This window comes from Bos mutus, chromosome X (assembly GCF_027580195.1).
Source record: "Bos mutus isolate GX-2022 chromosome X, NWIPB_WYAK_1.1, whole genome shotgun sequence".
Lineage (NCBI taxonomy): Eukaryota > Metazoa > Chordata > Mammalia > Artiodactyla > Bovidae > Bos > Bos mutus.
The window spans coordinates 112,602,015-112,622,410 of NC_091646.1; the positions used below are offsets into that span (position 1 = coordinate 112,602,015).

At 43.7% G+C, this 20,396-nt stretch overlaps 1 protein-coding gene across 7 annotated transcripts in view; it reads left to right on the forward strand.

Annotated features, from left to right (window-relative positions):
- The window catches only part of ARHGAP6 (Rho GTPase activating protein 6), a 541,907-nt gene extending 532,403 nt beyond the window's left edge, over positions 1–9,504 (forward strand). For 6 of the 7 annotated variants that reach the window (XM_070365357.1, XM_070365359.1, XM_070365361.1 and 3 more), the window contains exons 11-13: positions 1,832–2,103; positions 4,158–4,238; positions 7,508–9,504. In XM_070365357.1, coding sequence (XP_070221458.1) covers positions 1,832–2,103; positions 4,158–4,238; positions 7,508–8,208 — 1,054 coding nt within the window. In that variant the 3' untranslated portion in view covers positions 8,209–9,504. The remainder of the gene's footprint in view (positions 1–1,831; positions 2,104–4,157; positions 4,239–7,507) is intronic. The other variant, XM_070365358.1, reaches the window with a different exon arrangement.
- Positions 9,505–20,396: the final 10,892 nt, after the last annotated feature.

Consider the following 20,396-nt stretch of genomic DNA (forward strand, 5'->3'; position numbering starts at 1 on the left):
TCCATGAGCTATAATACGACCTTTCCAAAACTCTCTTCCTGTTGTAAGGGGGCCCAAAAGCATCTGTGGCCCTGATAGATGTTTTAATTTGGCAAAGGAATTGACTAGACTCTCTTTAAAACAGGTCATTAAAGCAGGTTTTATGTGCCCACTCTTATCGAAATAACACTGTGACTTATTCTTGCCGAGTAGACATAAGACACTTTCATTAATGAATGGAAAAATGTCAACTAAACAGGGAAAAACAACTGAAGTTAGCCCAGCAATTTGATGTCTAGCCCCGGTCAGAATGTAGAACCCAGATTCTGAGCTGAGTTCTGTGTGACTTCCAGTTCAACACACTTGTATTTGCTCATTCTCACAGTGGAGTGTCCCCAATGAGAGTCAAACCCCATGATGACAGACAAGGGTCTGTTTGTTTTGTCCTGTGTTCCCTCCATAGAATCAGAGCGAGTTTCCCCCTTTAATTAAATGATGGCAGTTAAATCGTTTTTTTTCTCCACTTTCCAGCAGAAGTAGTAAGTTCCTTTTATTTTTCCTTCATTCATTGGAAGCCTGAAGTTTCTGGAAAACCATCCTCGTGGGTTGTCCTCTGGCTCTTTCCCATAAGGTCGTCAGTCATTGGTTTAAAGAGTAGGCAAGGAAAGGACTGTTTATTCCATGTGGTTAAGAAATTCCCTCAGCAGAAAGTGCTTGGGGCCCTAACTGCCTCGGTGACAGGGAAAGCTTGTCACAGCTGAGTTGCCTTCCCCTGTCAGTAAGCCTGGCCCGAGCCCCCAGTGAAGCTGGACCCCCTGACAGCATCCTTTCTCCTCCTGCATACACAGAACCCTTAGATTAGGAAGGGCTTGCTCAGGCATGTGGTTACCTTCTATAAGATCACCAAGGATTTGTCTTGAAAAATTAATCCAAAAGAAAGTAAAGACCAGAGAAGTGAAGTGGGGCAAGGGGTGGGGGTGGGGGGGGCAGCAGAAGCAGGTTTGGGAACTTTTAATCAATCTGTGATCATTTCCCTTTAAGATGTTGTCAGGGCCACTGTTTTGAGGAAAGTAGAAAATACAGATGTTCCCAGGTAAGACTTCAAACACTCTTGTCATGTTCCTGATGTTCTTGTTTCCCTATTCGCTCACATTTTCCCCATTATTTCTGTTGCTGTGACAACTCATGCTCATATAAAACTTAATGGATATGCTCATTAGTATGCTTTACATCAATTTGTAAAAGCACGCATGCCTTGTAGAATCCTTTTAGGTGTATTTAAATACCATGGATTCCAGTGACGGTCATGTTTATCTTTTTAGCCACCATTTTATCCATAAAACAGTTATTCCCACCACCACCACCATCATCATCGTTGTCAGGAAGGATGGATTGATTGACATTAGTATTTGGGTGAAAGGAGAAAAGGTGTCCATAAACTGCTTGTAACGTTTCACTCATAGTTTTGTCTGAATTATTTTTAATTCAGGATATTGAGGAAAGCTAGAGTTATCTACAGTTTTCCCTATTTAACAGATAGTGAGCATCAGATTTTAATTTTTAAATGGAAACAGGGATTGATCCAACAGGCATTTCAGCGATGCACCTTGAAGGGTTGCATCACTTCGCCCTGCCGTTTCCTGTGACATCTGTTGGGTTTTGCTGCCATCTGCTGGCCATTTCATAGAAACGCTTTCACCTGATTGACATGGAACCTTGCTCAGAAACTCTTTTGTTTCAGCCCCTGTGTCCACACATTCTCCTGCCGTCATTTGTAAACCTGTCCGCTGGTTTGAATCTGGTCTCTCATTGCTAACACACTCACGCACCTGTAATTGTCTCCTTGTGCCAGAAGCCCTGACATGCTGAGGTCTGAAGTCTCCTTTTCCATGGGAGGAAGGCACTCGTCCACAGACTCCAACAAGGCCTCCAGCGGAGACCTCTCCCCTTATGACAACAACTCCCCTGTGCTGTCTGAGCGTTCCCTGCTGGCTATGCAAGAGGACGCGGTGCCGGGGGGCTCAGAGAAGCTTTACAAAGGGCCGGAGCCGTGTGCGCGCCGGGTGGGCCACTTGCCCTCCTCGAAGTCGAGGGAGAGTTCTCCTGGACCAAGGCTTGGCAAAGGTAATTCATCCAGTCCCTCTGATTGCACCTGTGGCCTGGTGTGGGCGCTTTGGACCTGGTCTCCAACCCTTCCTTGTTTCATGTTTCTCTAATTCAATGAGCATTTACTGAGGACCTGCCAAACACTCATCCTGGGTCCAAGTCCCTGCACACCCAGCTAGGTGGGAAGCAGTCTCCAGCGCGGTGAGCCCCAGACAGTCCCAGCTGACTCTCCCCTCCAGCATCCGAGGAACTTGCTGGCTCCTGGCCTGTGGGCTTGGGTACATATCTTTTAGTCTAAGATGGCACCCCGCCATTGCTGTTACTTTTATACAGAGAACAAGCTGAACTCACTATATAAGGAGCAGGCAAGTTCCAAATAAGTCTCCATGGCAATGATGACTTTTAGGCAAAAGAAGATTTCCATGGTCAAAACATTTGGGAAAGCCTGAGTTAACCAAGTGAACTGTTTCTCTGCTGTACAAGTTCTCAAAAATCTTTACACTGCTAGCAGGCACCATGAATTTCCACGACGGGAGGGAGGGGTTGGTTTGCAGCTTTTCTCAAATGGATTTGACCACTGAATGTTCAATTTTGTACTCCCCCTCCACAGAACAATTCCTCAGGGTCAGGACTCGCAGGACACTTTTAAACTGATCACTGGAAGACAAAATACAAATTCTTGCTGCTGTATCACAAATATATAGTTTTCTCTGAAGAGTCACTCTGAAAGGGCTCCCTTTTTTTGATGTTTTTAATCACAGCAGCTTTATTTTTATTTCACAAGTATTTCTTTCAAAAATTTCTTTTAATTTACAGTGAAAACAGTAGTTGGTATTTCCATCAGGCATAACATTTCTTTTTAAAATGTGAAAGTACTTGCCTCATCCGTGAAATGGACTCAGGGACATCTCTTCAGGATTAAATGAGAGAATGAACACATATGAACTGCTGAACACAGGGAAGCACCAGTAGACATTTGCTTCTAGAAATAGTCATTATCATCACGTTGCCGAATTTGTTTGTTTAGATGCTAAGTCGTGTCTGACTCTTTGTGACCTCACAGACTGTAGCCCGCCAGGCTCCTCTGTCCATGGAATTTTCCAGGCAAGAGTACTGGAGTGGGCTGTCATTTCCTTCTTCAGGGGATCTTCCTGACCTAGGGATTGAACCCATGTCTCCTGCATTGGCAGGTGGGTTCTTTACCACTGAGCCATCTGAGATGCTCTTAGGTTTCAGGATTGTAGTAAGGATTAAATGAGATGGTGGGAACACCTAAGATAGAACCTTAGGCTGTAAATATTTACAGACAGATTAGGGAGGGTGTATGAATAAACACATATAGGACTGTGACTGCTGATGCCACAGAGGAGTATTCCGTAGGCAAGATAAACAAACTATAACCATTGTTCCTCTGTCTCTATGTTGATGCGATTGAAGCTGTTGTCACCCATGACAACTCTACTCATTTCCTAGGGCTGCCATAACAAGTGAACACAAACTTAGTGATTTAAAACAAAAATTTATTATCATACAGTTCTGGGCGTCAGAAATCTAAAATGGGTCCACAGGGCTGTGTTCCTTCTGGAGACTCTAGGGAACAATCTGTTTCCTTGCCTTTTCCAGCTTCTGAGGCTGCCTGCATTCCTTGGTTCATGGCCCTTTCCTCCATCTTTAAAGCCAGCAACATAGCATCTTCTATCTTGCTTCCCTCTTATAAAGACCTTTGTGATTACACTGGGCTCACACAGATAATCCAGAATCATCTCCTCATTCCAAAATCCAGAACTTAGGCACACCTGCAAGACCCTTTTCACTATAACATCTTCACAGATTTTGGGGATCATGACTTACTCTGTCTACCACAGCCATCACAGAGAAAGAGCCTTTTCGTGAATCCCAAATGGAATAGGCCTCTTAAAAGGCAGGTCTGCATCATATTCTGTCTTGTATCCATCACAATCTCGAATACAATACTTCGAGTAGAAGAGGTGTCATAAAAATATTTATTGATTTATTTTTAATCTTCAGTTTTCATTTGGAGTTACATACCTTTTTTTTACACTTCTTCCTAGATATGGCAGAGGAGGCTTTCAATATCTGGGGAACTTGGCATTCAACATTAAAAAGTGGATCCAAAGACCCAGGAATGACAGGTAAAGGATTATATTTTCAAACTAATATTGCACTTATTTTTAAAGTTAATTTTCTTTGCTTTTCACCTTACTATCATCGTATTACATGCTTCTCAGATATTATTTGAAAAATGCTGTGTTGACGTAGGAGGAATATTCACAACCTAAAAGTTGAGTGTTATATTTTATTTGGGGGGAATTTTTAGGACTCCAAGCTGGGGAGACTTGGAGTAGTGTGAGAGAACTGCTCTGAGGAGGCAAGGGAAGGAGCCAGGTTATATAGACGTTTGCGACAAAGGGCAGGTAGTCTGAGTGTCAACAGATTATTGTTAATTAAAGGAAAACCAGATATCTCAAGTTAAGGAATTTAGCACTTTTCTCTGCCTGGGAAGATGCAAGAGCCTGGGCTCACTGAAATCATTCCTTTGATCTGCACCTCAGCTACCTGGGGCCAGTATCCTGTATTTTCATGTCCTGAGCTTCCTCAGGGCTCACCACAGGGAGTGGCTGCAGGAAGTGGCCACCATCTGATGGCTGCTAGATGACAGGTATTCTTTTCTTTTCCTGAGTTTCTTCAGGGTGGCTCACATTGGAAGGCTGCAATCACTGAGGGTTGTGACACCCTTGTTTACTGATATGGCAGGAAATATCCCATTTCCCAGCTGGAAATAGGGAAAAAGGAGATAAAGCTATACCTTTCCACCAAAGTACATCAATCTTTGACTTTCTTTCATTTGCAAGAGTTTTTAAAGATAGTTATACTCATTCTGACTGTGTGCCTTTATATGATTTGTCTACCTTTCATCCTCCAGGTATTTTCCATTATTGTCGTTAAGGGCTGTGTAGTATTTTGGATGCATATTCATAGTTTATAGCCCAGTGTTGGGACCACTGAGTTGTTCCCATTTTTTTTAGTGATGTTGCAATAAGTTAATGTCAGGGACCTCTTTTAGGTACTTTTTGGATTTTGTATTTTAAATTGTAAAAAGAGTTCACAAAATTTTAGAAAGCCAGTTATAAATCTGAAATAGGAAAGTGGGAAAATAGGAAAATTCCTTGGTGGTCCAGTAGTTAGGTTTCCGTGCTTCCACTTCTGGGGGCCTGGGTTCCATCTCTGGTTGGGGATATAAGATCCTGCAAGCTGTGTGATGCAGCCCCCCCAAAAAAATACAAAACAGAATAAGAAAGTGGGTCAAAATATAATGAACCTATCCAAGAATTCAGAGGTATAGTCACTTCACATTGCATAGAGGATACAGTGGCTTGTGTTCCATAAGCCATAGTGGCAGTGCCATTTCATGGTACTGTCCATGTCACTTTAATCTCATTGGTATTGCAAATCACTGGGTTTGCATTTGGGTTTCTTTAAAAAACAAAATTGTGTTTATTATTATCATTTGCCTGTATTTCTCACCAGTATTTTTCAATTTTTCTATTAATCAGCTGAATTTCACCCACAGATTATCCTTATGTTATTGGCTATTTATGTATGCTAGTGTTTTTTAAATTGATTCTTACAAACTCTTCTTATAATAAAGGCATTAACCCTTTGACCACATTGTTTGCCACTGATATTCCTTGCATTTTCTCCCTTTTTGCATATCTGGATACTTTTTTAATGGTTTTACACGAGTAATTCTCTCTCTTTTGTGTGAATTCTTTCACAAAATTAATCTTAACTTGTACTTAAGCATTGGCGAATTAGTCATCTATACACTTTTCTCCGTCACAATATTTCATTATTTTAACACTTAATTCTTTAATCCATCTGGAATATATGTTAATATATAATATGAGGGCTTCCCTGGTGGCTCAGACCATACAGAATCCTCCTGCAATGCGGGAGACCTGGGTTCGATCCCTGGGTTGGGAAGATCCCCTGGAGGAGGGCATATAATATGAAGTGTGTGAATTGTTTTATTGTTTCCCTGTGTGTGTGTGTTCCCTTTTTCATTGTTTTGTAATACTTCCCACATTACATTTTTAAAGTATGGTGCATTTTTATTTTGATGGCCTCTACTCCAGTTTGAGTATTTGAGTATTGAGCCATTATCTAAGTACATCTCCCCTTATCCCATGAGCTGCTTTACTGTCTTTTCCCCCAAGGATAAATTATTCCAAGATATCCTGCTCTGTTTTCCTTCTGCTGGTTCAAGTCTGATCTGTCCCTGTGTACATGTTTATATGCCCCTCTCCCCGCAAAATGATCTCCCTGCTTACTTTTTAAGAAATGAGAGAATAGGGCAAATCAACAGGAGACAGGCAGCCTAGGGACATATGCCCCAGGAACTCCTCATTTGCTTGTGAAACACACTTTTTTTTGCTCTCCTTTCAATTTCCTGAAGAAAGTTGTATCCGTTAGGGAAGGTTACAAACATCCTCTAAATGTCAGTGGCTTAACCTTTCACAGGTTGATTTATCCTCACTCCGCAGTCCAGGTGGATTGTGCAGGGTAATGAGGGGTGGGAATACTCTGTTCCAGTCATGCAGGGGCTCAGCTCAAGTTTCATCTAGCCAGTGGCTCCCCCATCCTCAGAGGCCTCAGAGTCTTCCATGGTTGCTCCATTGTGGGCTAGAAGTTGAGGGAAGAGACAAAGTCCAGACAACTACGAGTGCATTTGGTGTTTTTCCTACTAGACCAGGCCTAGAAATGGCTTCCATCACACCTCCACATTTGTTAGCCAGACCTTATATATGTGGCCCTCCTAACTGCAAGGGAGGCTGGGAAATATCATCCAGGAAGGAAAGGGGATGATGGGTGAATAAGGAGCCAGTCTCCCCGACAGTGGCAGGGGTAGAATATTCACATGGGCTGCTGCCTTCCCCTTCTGGCACTAAATGGGGCATTTTGGATTCAATTCATTTATTCCTACAGCTTTGATTGACACAAGAGAAACATGGAAACACTGTAAGTATGTCTCTTCCCAATTGCAAGTTGCACTGAGCAGGAAGAGAACGTTCCTTTTACTTTCTAGGTTCAGAAAGTTTCCATAAGCACGGCAGAGAGGGGCTTTCCGAAGGCAGAAATTAAGGCACAGGACTGTTTAGTCTCATTTGACAGTGAAGCTGCCCGAGTCCAGGCATCTGTCTTTGGAGCTGTTACATGAATTGTGCTGATAATCAAGAAGCATGGTCAGGTCTCTTACTAGGAAGTTTTCTACTGTAGTCAGCCACAGCTAAACATGTCCTGTGCTTTAAAAAAAAAGTTTTTTTGTTTTGAAACTTGCAAGGCATCCCGAGAGGGAGGCTACAAACCAATTGCATTTCTCGTCCTTCTCTCTGGCTCCCAGGTTCCTACGGCAACATTTTTGAAAGCAGCTGCCTCCGCCCGGGGCCGTGCTCCCTGTCTCAAGGGAACCTGTCCCCCAATTGGCCCCGCTGGCAGGGGAGCCCCACAGAACTGGACAGCAGTGCGCAGGCTATTCGGAGGACTCAGACCACGAGCCCGGCAGCTGAGGCGAGGGCGCACGCCCCGGTGGCCCGCGTCTGCAGCACGCCCCACATCCAGGGCGGCGGGCAGCCCACACCGAGGCCGAGGCCGGAGCCGTGCTGGACTCTGAGCAGCGCCGAGGACCTCGCCGAGAGCGAGCCGGAGGGGGCCTGGCTGCAGAGGAGAGCCAAGCCCCTGCCCCAGAGACCTGCAGAGGGTGCCAGGCACGACAAGCGGCCTCCTCCTCCTTATCCTGGTCCAGGAAAGTCAACCGTCGCATCCCCGGCCCACCAAGCCGCCGAGCCACCGCTGTGGAGGCCGCGGAGGCTGGAAGAAGGCTCCGGAACAGCTTCGCAAGAGGGAAGCCAAACAGTCGAGCCGCAGCGAGGGCACCAGGCCGCCCAGCAGAAAGCGAGCAGCGCCTACCCCAGTCCCGCCGGCGATCAGAACAGTAAGACCTTGGGGGAACCCAACTGGCTCGACTGGCAGAGGGAGCGATGGCAGATCTGGGAGCTCCTGTCCACCGACAACCCCGATGCACTCCCGGAAACGCTGGTCTGAGCCCCCCACGCTCACCCCTCACCTCCCAAACAGCCTTCTTCCACTCAGTAGGGGAAAAAGTGGGTGTTGGACAATTGGGCACTTACTTATTTTTCTTCTTTTACACTTTAAAAAAAAACAACACGAGAAACGTCAGTACACTTAAAGATAGAGCACCCTAGGACCCTGACCCTTTATAATAAGATTCTATTGCATAGCCAGCCTTCAGAAAAAAACAAAAATGTATGCTAACGTCCGATCTAAAAGCTATTCACATTGGCTTTGTATAAGATAAAATTCTCGCTTTGGTATAGCTTAATTGTATTTATGTGACTTCAGTTTTGACTCTTGTATATTCTGTAACAGATTATGTATGATAATCCTATATGTTATATTCACAGAAAACAGAAGGAACACATTTTTTAGTCACTTATTCTAAGTAATGAGATTCTATAGAATGTTCTAGAATATGCACAAGCGGGTTTCTGTGCTTTTGCCATAGCTTTTAACTGGGGACAGCCCTTCTTTCAATGCCTAAGAATAACACTAACAAAGCAAAATAGAACTGAATATGAGAAGCCATATTTTTATATAGTAGTGAGATACAAAAAGAATATAGTCACTGAATGCCTTTTCATATTGAATATGTTTTAAGGAAAATATTAAATTTGATACATTATGGAATATATTTTTAGAATCTGTTTAGAAAGAATTCAGTTAATTGAACAAGAGAAAGGCCGTGCCTGACAAAGAAAGAATAATTAAGAACTTGTCCCTCCCATTTTAGGTCAAATTCAACTTTATATAGACCATATATAATATATATTTATAATGTACGATTTCTATGTATTTTTCAAAACTATAAACTGGAATCCAACTATAAAGTGTTTGGGTGAAAAGAGAGTACTCAAATTACAGAACATGGTTTTTCCTTTTGCCCCATCATCAGTATTAACCAAATTATATGCAGCGCTTTGTGAAGTAAATCATATTTGGAAAAAAACGGAGCTCTGTATTTACACTGTGCCAAAGGCTGAGGAAATGTTTTTGGTAATTTTCTGTGCAATGTAAAATGTTCCTACCATACTTCAGTAAAAATTTGAAGTTTTTCAACTGCAAAGCAATTTTTGACCAGCAGGTGGCAATTCGCTTAAGTATTTTATGAGATTTTTTTTTTCACTTCATAAGGGAATGTGTATCATAGAAAAAGATTTTTTTTTATAAAACATGCTACTCTTAATTTTCATATTGGCAATGACATTTTCAGTGGTGTTTCTTCAAGTTCTTGTGCCATAATGAATAAAAAGTTAAAGCAAAGGCTTTGTTCACTGGCATTGAATCTCATGAATGAACCCACACACCATTCCACATACACACTTCCCTATCTGCAAGTCCAAGTGTAATGAACAGTGGCAGTACTATCCACATACAGCTGAAGAGCTAATAAAAAGTCGTAGGTGGCTTGGAGACATAACCCAGTGAAATTGGTATTTGTTGCAAGTGAAGGTTGATTGTCATCCACTTGAAACTCAGTTGTTGATGAGGAAGTAGATGGGAACTCGGGTGGTTTCCCACGTGCTGGACAAGTGTTTCCCAACACAATCCTTGTATGTCATATCTACACCACAGGCCTTGGATGCCCCTTCTGTTTCAGGGTTGAAATGATGAAGTCTAGAAATGCTGTCTGACATTTCTTAACCGGGAGGGAGGGCAGTGATGGGGGTCTTCGGGCTCTGCCTGTGGGTCCAGCACTTCTGCCACTGGCGGGAATGTGGGAAGGATTTGCCTGCTGGCCTCTGGCTCTTTCTGGCTGCCCCCACACAGCCCAGATTTGCAAACAAGACCCAGAGCAAATGGTGCCTGATTGTAGCTCACAGGTTGCTTTCCCATGCCACCTCCCCTCGTCCTCCTCCTGTTGACTCTGTGTTTTCTTGGCTTTGGATTTAACCCCCGTCTGGCTAGTTCTCTCTCTCCTTTCTGGATTCAACTGCCTGATATATGGGGCTGCCCCCACCCCCTGCCACCACCGGGTTTTTGCCCTAACAGTCCTATTTTTTTTTCAACTGCCAGATCAGATGGCCCTGAGGTAGATGTCTGTGTCTTAAAAGGTAAAGTATGTCCATCTATTAATGGTCAGATCTAGAATAGTCCAGAAAACATGGCTCAGAATATTTTTATGTAATGCAATTGTGTGTGTGTGTGTGTGTGTGTGCTGTGCCTGTGTATGCCCACGTATGTCCATGTAATGAACGATATTCACTCTCCCTTTCTTTTTAGATGGTTTAGGCCAGTGGCCATATTGTTAACTCAGTGAGTGAAGGCTTGTTTCTCAGATGCCTTTATCACATTGAAAATAAGCTGTTTTAAAACACGCACGCACAAGACACAAAGACCTGAGTCAAAGTTGGAGTCACTTCTAACACCTTGTAAGTGATAGAATACCTGACAAGAAAAAAATAATAAACTCTTTCAAGTTGGACAAAACCATTTAAAAGGCTGTCGAAGTCATTCATTCCTAGGAGCAAAGAGATCCTACAGTCAAGAAGAAAGCTACCTGCTGACACAAGTCTTACGTCTTTGAGTACTGAGTCACCATCTTTATGTGTCGGCAGGAGGCACAGTGATAGGACCCAAATGGCCAAACAGGAATTTGTCTTGATCTAAGTGGCTATTAACATACGTGTGTTGTGGGTTTTCATAGAAAAAAATAATCTCTTTTACCAATGGAGTTTGTGCAAATTGAAGAAATTTCTAAGTAAGCCCAGCTTGCTTCTTTTTCTTATGCACATTTTAATACACATCTGCTTGGCAGACAAACAGCACTGGGATCAAATCAGGTCCCCGTCCAGGCCTATGTGTACATCGCTCTGATAAGCAAACTGCAGGAGGCACCAGAACTGAGAAGAAAAGAAATGACTAAGAGGCACACTGAGATGAAAACAAGTCAACATCTCGACCCGACAGAATTTTAAAACAAGACTAAATCAGCAGCAAATGTTCTTGAGAAAAAAAAAAATCCAAAGCAAAGGAAAATTCCAATAAAGCTTGGAATTCTTCTGCACAGGATGGCTTTGTGAAGGCATGGAGCTCCAGACACCGGTCTCTGGAAGTGCGGACCCCTGGCCTGGTGTGGCCTGCAGTCCCCCATGGTGCACACAGCAGCAGCCCCAACTGCAGGCCCCCCGAGGTCACAGAAAGGTCAGAAGATTCTCTCAATTCAGTTGGACCAACATGTGTTCGCCAGTATTCTTTACGCAGCATGATGAGCTAACATTTTTTAAGGACACCCGCTCCGGTCTAAGTGTTTCACTCCCATTAACTCTTTCACCCTCTCACAAGCAGTAGACGGGAATCACAACTATCCTCATTTTCCAGGGAGCATGAAAGACCGCGAGTGACATCAAATGAGTTGCCCAAGGTTGCACAGCTGGAAGGTGACAGAACCAGGATTTGGTGGTGGGCCATCCATGTGTGGGGCTTCCCAGGTGGTGCTAGTGGGTAAAGAATCCACTCGCAATGCAGGAGATGCAAGTTTGATTCCTTGGTTGATTCCTCCTGGAGGGAGGGCATGGCAACCCACTCGAGTATTCTTGCCTAGAGAATCCCATGGACAGAGGAGCCTGGCGGGCTGTGGTCCATGGGGTCACAAAGATTTGAACATGACTGAAGCAACTGAGCGTGCATGCATCCAAGTGTGCAGACCTGCTGTTTGAACTGAACCTTCAGGAGCAAAGCTGTTTCTTGTTTCTCTACAAACAAGACGCCCACATTTGCTTAGAGGGTGTGTGTGTGTGTGTGTGTGTGTGTGTGTGTGAGTCTGTTAAGTCACTTCAGTCGTGTCCGACTGTGTGTGACCCTATGGACTGTAGCCTACCAGTCTACTATGTCCATGTGCTTCTCCAGGCAAGAATACTGGAGTAGGTTTGAAGGGAAAAAACTTTCCCATACCCTCTTAATCACCCGGCAAAAAGGATTTATTTCACATGCATACAGGAACCAACAAAGGAAGTATCTGGCTCCTTAAATGGTTAAAGGTTTACAGACCTAACCTAGTAGGGAAAAGGCAGTGGAGAGAAACAATTTCTAAGGGAAAAGCAAATAGGTTTGTTTGAAAAAACAAATGAGTTTTCAGGAAACCAGACAGGAGATAAGAAAGTTTGTGATAAGGATGGTCTATACAGGTATGAGCAGTCTTTCTGTCTCCCTCGGAACCATAAAACTCCCCCAGAGAGGGGATTTATAGTAGCTTCATTTCCCACAAGTTGCTTTTAGTCAGATAAGGGAAGCTCTAAAAGGCTTTTTTTCTGCATCTGTTGAATCTCAAATGTCTTCAGCTTAAAGCCGTCTTGATGCCAAGTCTGGGGTTCTGAGTGGGTCTTCTCTAGCAGAGGAAAATGACTTAGAGAATGAATCAGAAACATGTTGAATCATGCAGGAAAGGATCATGGCAAGTCAGTGTTCAGAGTCCTCCTAAATTCAGATCACTTTACTTGGTCAAAGACTCAGGAGCTGGGTCTGGAATCTGCTTGGGAAAGTCTGCCATGAGGGGAGGCTGTGGGCAGGTGAGTCGCCTGCTTCGTTTTCCTTCCTGGCACTTTGCAGGAGGTGAGCTGGTTGCCTTGCCCTTTCCCTGGCCTCCCACCAAGAGACTTCCATCAGCCGCTGAGACCTGGAGAGGCAGATGTCACGGTGGCCCTGAGCACAGCCGAGCTTGGATGAAGGGCAAAGACTTGCTAGGGACCAGGGCAGTGCTGGTTGGCCATGTCACTGCTGAGCAAAGTGCGCAAAGAAACAGTTCAGCAGTGACAGCTCTCAGACGCCAGAGGGACAGGCTGCCTGGCCTCGATGAGAAATTTCACAGCCATTCTGCCAACGAGCATGTTATGGGTTGAGTTGTGTCCACTATGGAAAAGATGTTGAAGTCCTAGCCCTCAGTACCTGCCAGCGTGGCCTTATTTGGTAAGAGGGTCTCTACAGATGATCAAGTTAAGATGAAGTCATTAGGGTGGACCCTAATCTTGTATGACTGTTGTTCTAATAAAAGGGGAGAATTTGGACGTGGACATAGACACGTACCCAGAAAGAACAACTTGTGAAGACGGAAGTTCTGGAACCAGCCAAGAACTGCCAGAACTTTGGGAGAGAGGCCTGAAATAGACCTTCTAGCACCTTCTGGCACACCTCTGACAACATTTTGATCTTACTTGTTGCTTCCAGAACCATTTCTACTGTTAAAACCACTTCGATTGTGGCAGTTCATTATGCCCTTGCAATTGAATACGATGAACAGAGCTCAAGGAGCAGAGACCACCCAGAACACCTCTGCAGCTCGAGGGAGTGGCCACCAGGAGAGGGTTTGCCTTTTGAGACCACGACTCACAAAGAAAGAGCACCCACTAACAGAGGGGTTTTCTGTCCCAGCTGAGAAGTCATTCATTGCCTTCACCCCATTGTCATCGTCCTACGCCCCCGCCCCATCACCTACTGAAGTGATGTGAGAGGGTGAACTTTCCAAGGAAAGGTTTTCATTATGAAGACAAGACAAAGGTGGGATTGTGCAACATTCAGAGCCTAGAGGAGCGGGAGGACTTCAAGGAATCCTTGGGAATAAGCCACAAAGGACAAGTGGCATTTACATGTAATCTTCGCTTTCCCATTTCCTACTTGGGACTTTGACCCACGGCTGTGTAAATACACGGCAATTGTAAATACATGGCAATTGTAAATAAATCGTGAAGATGGGGTGTGTGGAAGTGAAGAGGGTTTGAAGGCTGCAGAGTCCAGTGAAGCTCAGACCCTGGTCAGCACCATTAGCATCTCTTGGGCACACTCTCCTCCTAGGAATGCCAATTCTAATGAGACTGACTCAATCAGGCCCCCTGGAGGTGGGGCCCAGCAATCTGCATTTTAACAAGCCCTCCAGGGGATTTGATCTCCACAAAATTTTGAGGAGCATCTAGCTGGGGAGACCACAGATGGGGGAGAGGCGGAGAGGGGGAAAGGCAGCAAGATCCAAAATGCTGCTCTAATGCAATACTTTGCCTGAACAGTATGGAATCATATTTTTTTAAGTCAGGTGAAACAGGTGATCATAAAATGATTTTTGTCTTCTGTTTTAACAGCACATAAACAGACACCGTTTACTAAGTTTCCACTGTGGAGCCGAGGCCATTTCTTTCTCTGGGTGTGGGAGGGCCCACTTTCACATTCTTATTCCATCCACAGCCACTAACATCCCACTTCCAGTTTCTTTGCAGCAAATTGAAGAAACCACCGTGAAACAATGAACCGAGAGTTATCCTGGATTTTTACAATATTTCCCCAACCCTTTCTGATTTCATGGTTGTATTTGTACTGATTCTGCTTTCAGCTCTTCTCAATCATTCCTTAGTATGTATGGATTTGGTTTATGCATTTATATCACATCTTCTTTTGTTTGGTTTAATTAAGTTATTGACTCTTGGTAGACTGACTACTCAGTTAATAGAGGGATCAGCCAGCACATTTTTTCCCATTTTTCAAGTAGATTTAGTGAGCTATAATTAGAAACCAGACACTTCACACATTTAAAGTGTACACTTCAGTGGTTTCCAGTAGAGTAACAGCGGTGCACAACCATCAGTTTTAGAACATTTTCGTCACCCCTGAAATAAAACCCTATACCCATTAGCACTCACTCCCAATTCCTCTCTCACCCAGCTATGGCAACCACTAATCTACTTTCTGCCTCTATATATTGACCTATGCTAGACATTCCTATAAATAGAATCATACAGTCTCCACCCTTTGTATCACTTAGCACATTATTTTCAAGATTCATCCATCTTGTTGCAGGAATCAGTACTTCATTCTTTTTATGGCTGAATAGATTCCATTGTATGGATGGACAACAATTTTTTTTTTATCTAGTCATTAGTTGATGGACTTTTGGGTTGTTTTTAAGCCCATTTTATAGAGGAAAAAGAAAGCACTGGTTAACCACGAATGGTGTGAAATTTTAAGAGTGCAGCCACTGATGTACTTTATGTAAAAACTAGTTTGAAGTAGGTTTTCAAAGCATTTATTTTTCCTTAGCTTAAAACATGGCATCACCCAGTCCATCAAATGTGAGAGAAATAGGCCACATAAAACCTAGAATTACGGTCAGAAAGGAACCTTTAGGAGGATCTATGGGAAGACCCAAAAGTCCATCAACTAATGACCTGATTTACAAAAAAAAAATGTTCTCCATCCATACAATGGAATCTTATTCAGCTATAAAAAGAATGAAGTGAGTTAGCCTTATAGACCTAAAGGGCTTGTTCAAATCCCCCAGCCGATGCAGAGAGTCAATACAGAAATGAAGATTCCCCAAGCCTGTCTTCTTCTGTTACACTAGCCACTACTGCCAGATTTGAAACACCAACCTACGAGAGTGAAGGAAAAATAATGAAATGACAACTAAGACTGGGATTTTATCATTGTTTAGTGATATAATTCTCTAGTGGGCACTGCAGTTTTCTGCAGATGATTCCTCTGGTTAATCTAAGCACCAGGCACTCTCCTGGGAATGCAAAATGGGAGGGGTGTGAGGACACAGGCCTAATGCCAAATTGACCCAAACTGATTAAAGAGAAACATTTTCCATGTGTTGTGGGAGACTTCCACCTCTTATCTATTAGCAATAAGCAAGGATCGTAAAGCTCGGACAGCATCTGTTAATAGAAGCCATCTGATGATGATGAAACTTAGCCCATTAAATGTTGGTCAGTCACGTCCTACTCAGTGCGACCCCGTGGTCTGTGGCCCACCAGGCTCCTCTGTCCATGGAATTCTCCAGGCAAGAATACCAGAGCAGGTTGCCATGCCCTCCTCCAGGGGATCTTCCCGGTACTTTTCAATACCTGCTATGATTTCAGAAAAAAATATTAGAATACTTTCCACGTGATGCATTGCTTTTGAATTGATTTTGCATACCTTTTACTCTCAGTAAACATAACTTTGTAATGTTTTTAATCTGGAGACATATTAAGTTGGACTTCCCAGGTGACTGAGTGGTAAAGAACCTGCCTGCCAATGCAGGAGACACAAGAGATGTCAGTTTGGTCCCTGGGTTGGGAAGATCCTCTGGAGGAGGAAATGGCAACCCAGGCCAGTATTCCTGCCTGGAAAAAATTCATAAACAGAGGAGCCTAATGGGGGTCCATGGGGTCGCAAAGATTCAAATCAGACAGGACTGAGCAGGCACACACATTTGAAGTTTCCACGGAGGGGACACCTTTGTGATCCTGAGGACACAATGAGCTACATCTCAGGTTAGGAAGCACAACGGCCTAATTACAATCTTCAGTTTTGTCAAGCGGATCTGGCATAGTACTAAACCAAATGTCACCCTGTCATGTTCATGGTTTTTAAAAGGTCAAAGTCTGCTACCCATCTTTTTCCCCTTTAGCGATTTTAAAGATCATGGGCTCCTTTAGAGCAAGCTAATTCTTACGAGTAACCAAAATCAAAAGGAGACCCTTCTGCTCCCTCTCTAGACAGACTCGTCTTGGGAGAAGCAAGGCAAGGGGTGGGTACTGTTTCTCGGTTCTTCTTTGATTCCTAGCCGCGCCTTTTCCTCGTGAATGACTAGGCACAGCTGATGTTCATTAAGCCTTTCCAGGCTGTGGGCTCCGAGTGGGTTCAGGTGATTTGGGAGGTGATTAGGTCAAGAGGGTGGAGCCTCAGGAATGGGATTATCAGCCTGTAATAGACACCCGCACTCTCCCCTTTCAAGAGAACAAGCCCAAAGACGCCATCTCTGAACCAGGGAGTGGGTCCTTCTTACAGACAGGGAATCTTCCAGCGCCTTACTCTGGCACTTTCTGGCCTCCAGAACGGTGAGTGATGAATTTCTGTTGTTTATAAGCTACCCAGTCGATGGTATTTGTAACAGCAGCCCAAACAAACAAAACCGCTCAGTTCTTTTGTTCTTTTTATGGCCAAGAAAGCTGAGGCCAGAGATATTAAGATTACACAGCAAGTGAAGGGCTGAGACGTGGCTCTAAACCAGACGTCTGCCCCCAGGACACGGGTTTGTCTATCCTTTTTTAAAGAAGTTGAGCTTTAATTGCCATATAATATTGGGCTTCCCTAGTGGCTCAGACGGTAAAGAATCTACCTGCAATGCAGGAGACCCAGGTTTGATCCCTGAGTCACAAAGATCCCCCGAAGAAGGGCATGGCAACCCACTCCAGTATTCTTGCCTGGAGAGTCCCATGGACAGAGAAGTTTGGAGGGCTACAGTCCATAGAGTCACAAAGAGTCGGACATGACTAACACTTTCATACTTTGACCATGTTGAACATTTGTCCTTAATTGCTTTGCAACTGGAAATTTGTACCTTTTAATCCCCTTCACAAATTTTGCCTACCTGAACCCCCACACTCTGGAAACCACCAGTCTCAGCAATCTGTCTATGAGCTCAGGTTTTTGGGTAGTTGTACTGTTTTTTAGATTCTGCATATAAGTGAGATTGTATGGTATTTGTCTTTCTGACTTACTCCACTTAGCATAATGCTCTCAAGGTACTGCAATATTTTTGCAAATGCCAAGATTTTATTATCATGGCTGAATAATAGGCATATATGACACACACACACACGCACGCACGCACACTGCCCTGATGGCTCAGCGGTAAAGAATCCACCAGAAACGAAGGAGACCCAGGTTTGATTCCTGGGTGGGGAAGATCCCTGGAGGAGGGCATGGCAACCCACTCCAGTATTCTTGCCTGGGAAATCTCATGGACAGAGGAGCCTGGCAGGCTACAGTCCATAGGGTCGCAGAGTCGGAACAACTGAAGCAACTTAGCATGTATGCATGTACACACACACACGATATAAGACATTTTCTTTATCCACTCATCCATGAGCAGACACAGGTTGTTCTGGGCTGTTGTATATAATGCTGCAGTGAACATGGTGGGGTGGGGTGGAGGTATCTTTTCAAGAAAAAGTATTCTTGATCACCACACACAGCCTCAAGCCTATGGCGACAAAAATGATCCATGGTATAACTCCCATAGTTGTTGCAGAGGTGAGGTGTGAAATGTGCAACTCCTCAGTTGAGGAGTAGCTGATGGGGGATAAACCATACTGGTGTCTCATTAAAAAATTGGTAACTGTATATTCAATATATATTAAAAATATACTTAAGTGAATTTGCATATAACCCATGGATTAACACAAGTCTTTTTAAATCAGCGTTGAATTTATAGACTGTCCTCCCTAAGGTTATGAGTTCCCTGCAGGTGGGGGCTGGACCTTTTGCTTTTTTGTGTTCCCGACAGGATGTAGAGTGTCATAAACATTTCATGAGTGGATGGGAGTTAGGGCACGACTAGGAACACTACATTTTCATCTGCAGTCCCAGTTGGCACCCCCACCTTATCTGCTAATCCTTAGCCTCAGGGGCAGTATGTTGTTCTAATCCTGAATAGCCTATGACAAAAGATGGAGCTTAAAAGCCTGGAGAATATCCAAAATGATTTCAAGTTATAAATGAAACCTCCTATCAGAACAGAGTATTGATCCCTGGATCTGATCAAGTATAATTTAGACACCAAGCAGCTTACGTCCAATAGGCTGCAGTCTTCTCTTCCCAAGTGGAGGGTGTATAAATGTGGTCTTGTCATCAGCTTCGCAAGACAGTTTACTTTAGAGGTGGTTTTTCTCAAGAAATATTAGAATCCTTTAAAAAGGGGTGATTCCCGCCTGTGGCTCAATTTTCAGTTTCCAGATACAACACTTAGTTTCTCATAATAATGCCTTAACCTTTACTTACTCAATGGCATTTAGGACCAAAAAACATGCCAACAGTAACTCCCTTCCTCAGCGGGTGAGAAATATGTGCTGTGACGAAAATGGCTACCTCCAGCACAAAGACTATAGCCGTCCTTTCTGTAAAGATTATTTCTGTCTGATGAAGTATAAAATTACTCTTAATAGATTTTCAAAACCTGTTAATTATCAGCTTTATTTTCTTTGAAAATACACAAATATTTTGAAACGTAGATGTTTAAGGTTATTGGATTTTTAAAACTCTACACAGACACACCAATGAAATTCATACCAAATGAATCACTCCAGACTCCTAAGTTCATGTACTAACTTAACTCCACGATATTCAGGATAAATGAGTTACTACTGCTGCTGCTGCTGCTAAGTCGCTTCAGTCGTGTCCAACTCTGTGCGACCCCCATAGACGGCAGCCCACCAGGCTCCCCAACCCCTGGGATTCTCCAGGCAAGAACACTGGAGTGGGTTGCCATTTCCTTCTCCAGTGCATGAAAGTGGGAAGTGAAAGTGCAGTCGCTCAGTCGTGTCCAACTCTTCATGACCCCATGGACTGCAGCCCACCAGGCTCCTCCATCCATGGGATTTTCCAGGCAAAAGTACTGGAGTGGGGTGCCATCACCTTCTCCTGAGTTGCTACTATGAACACTTAAAACAAAAACAACCAACAATCGTATTATGCTGCTCTAAGTTGAACAACCAGTGTGTGGGTGACTGATACAAAGAATTTCAGTGGCAAACTTAGAAATCCCTTAAAAAACAGATGTGAACAGAGAGTGAGTTGATGCAACCATTCTACATCTGGGAAAAATATTCTCCTTGTGAATTCTAGCAATGGATAAAATACTGTGTTTTAGAGCAGGACCACTCCTAGCATTGTGACTTCAGCCAGACCTTCAAGGTTCAGGTCAGGCAGACAAGAGGAAGGCTTCAGGCAGGGGAACGGATGAACTCCAGAATGGGATTAAGTTGTCAAATGCCAGAACAGTGAAGCCTGCTTACATGGAACACAGTTACAGGTCAGAACAATGGGAATTAAAAGGAAAATACTTAAAAAGTTAGGACATACTCCCAACACACGTGCGCCATCAAATCATAGGGGAGTTGAAATTATTCTGGATTGAGGTCCAGTCTGAAAAAAAAATCACAACAGCAAGAATCTGGAGAGCAAGACACACACACCTCAGGTTGGTGGAGTGCATTGCTGGGGTGTGGCTGTATTTTCTTCAGGGGTCACTACTGTATTTGATGGACTTGAGAAATGCTGGTAACTTGTATAAAAAGCCTAACAGAACACTTTTAAATAAAATATTGGACCAGGTCAAAGTTGAGCATCCTGTGGGCTTTCAGATCTACACATCAGTATTTAAAATAGGGAGGGAAAAGAGCAGC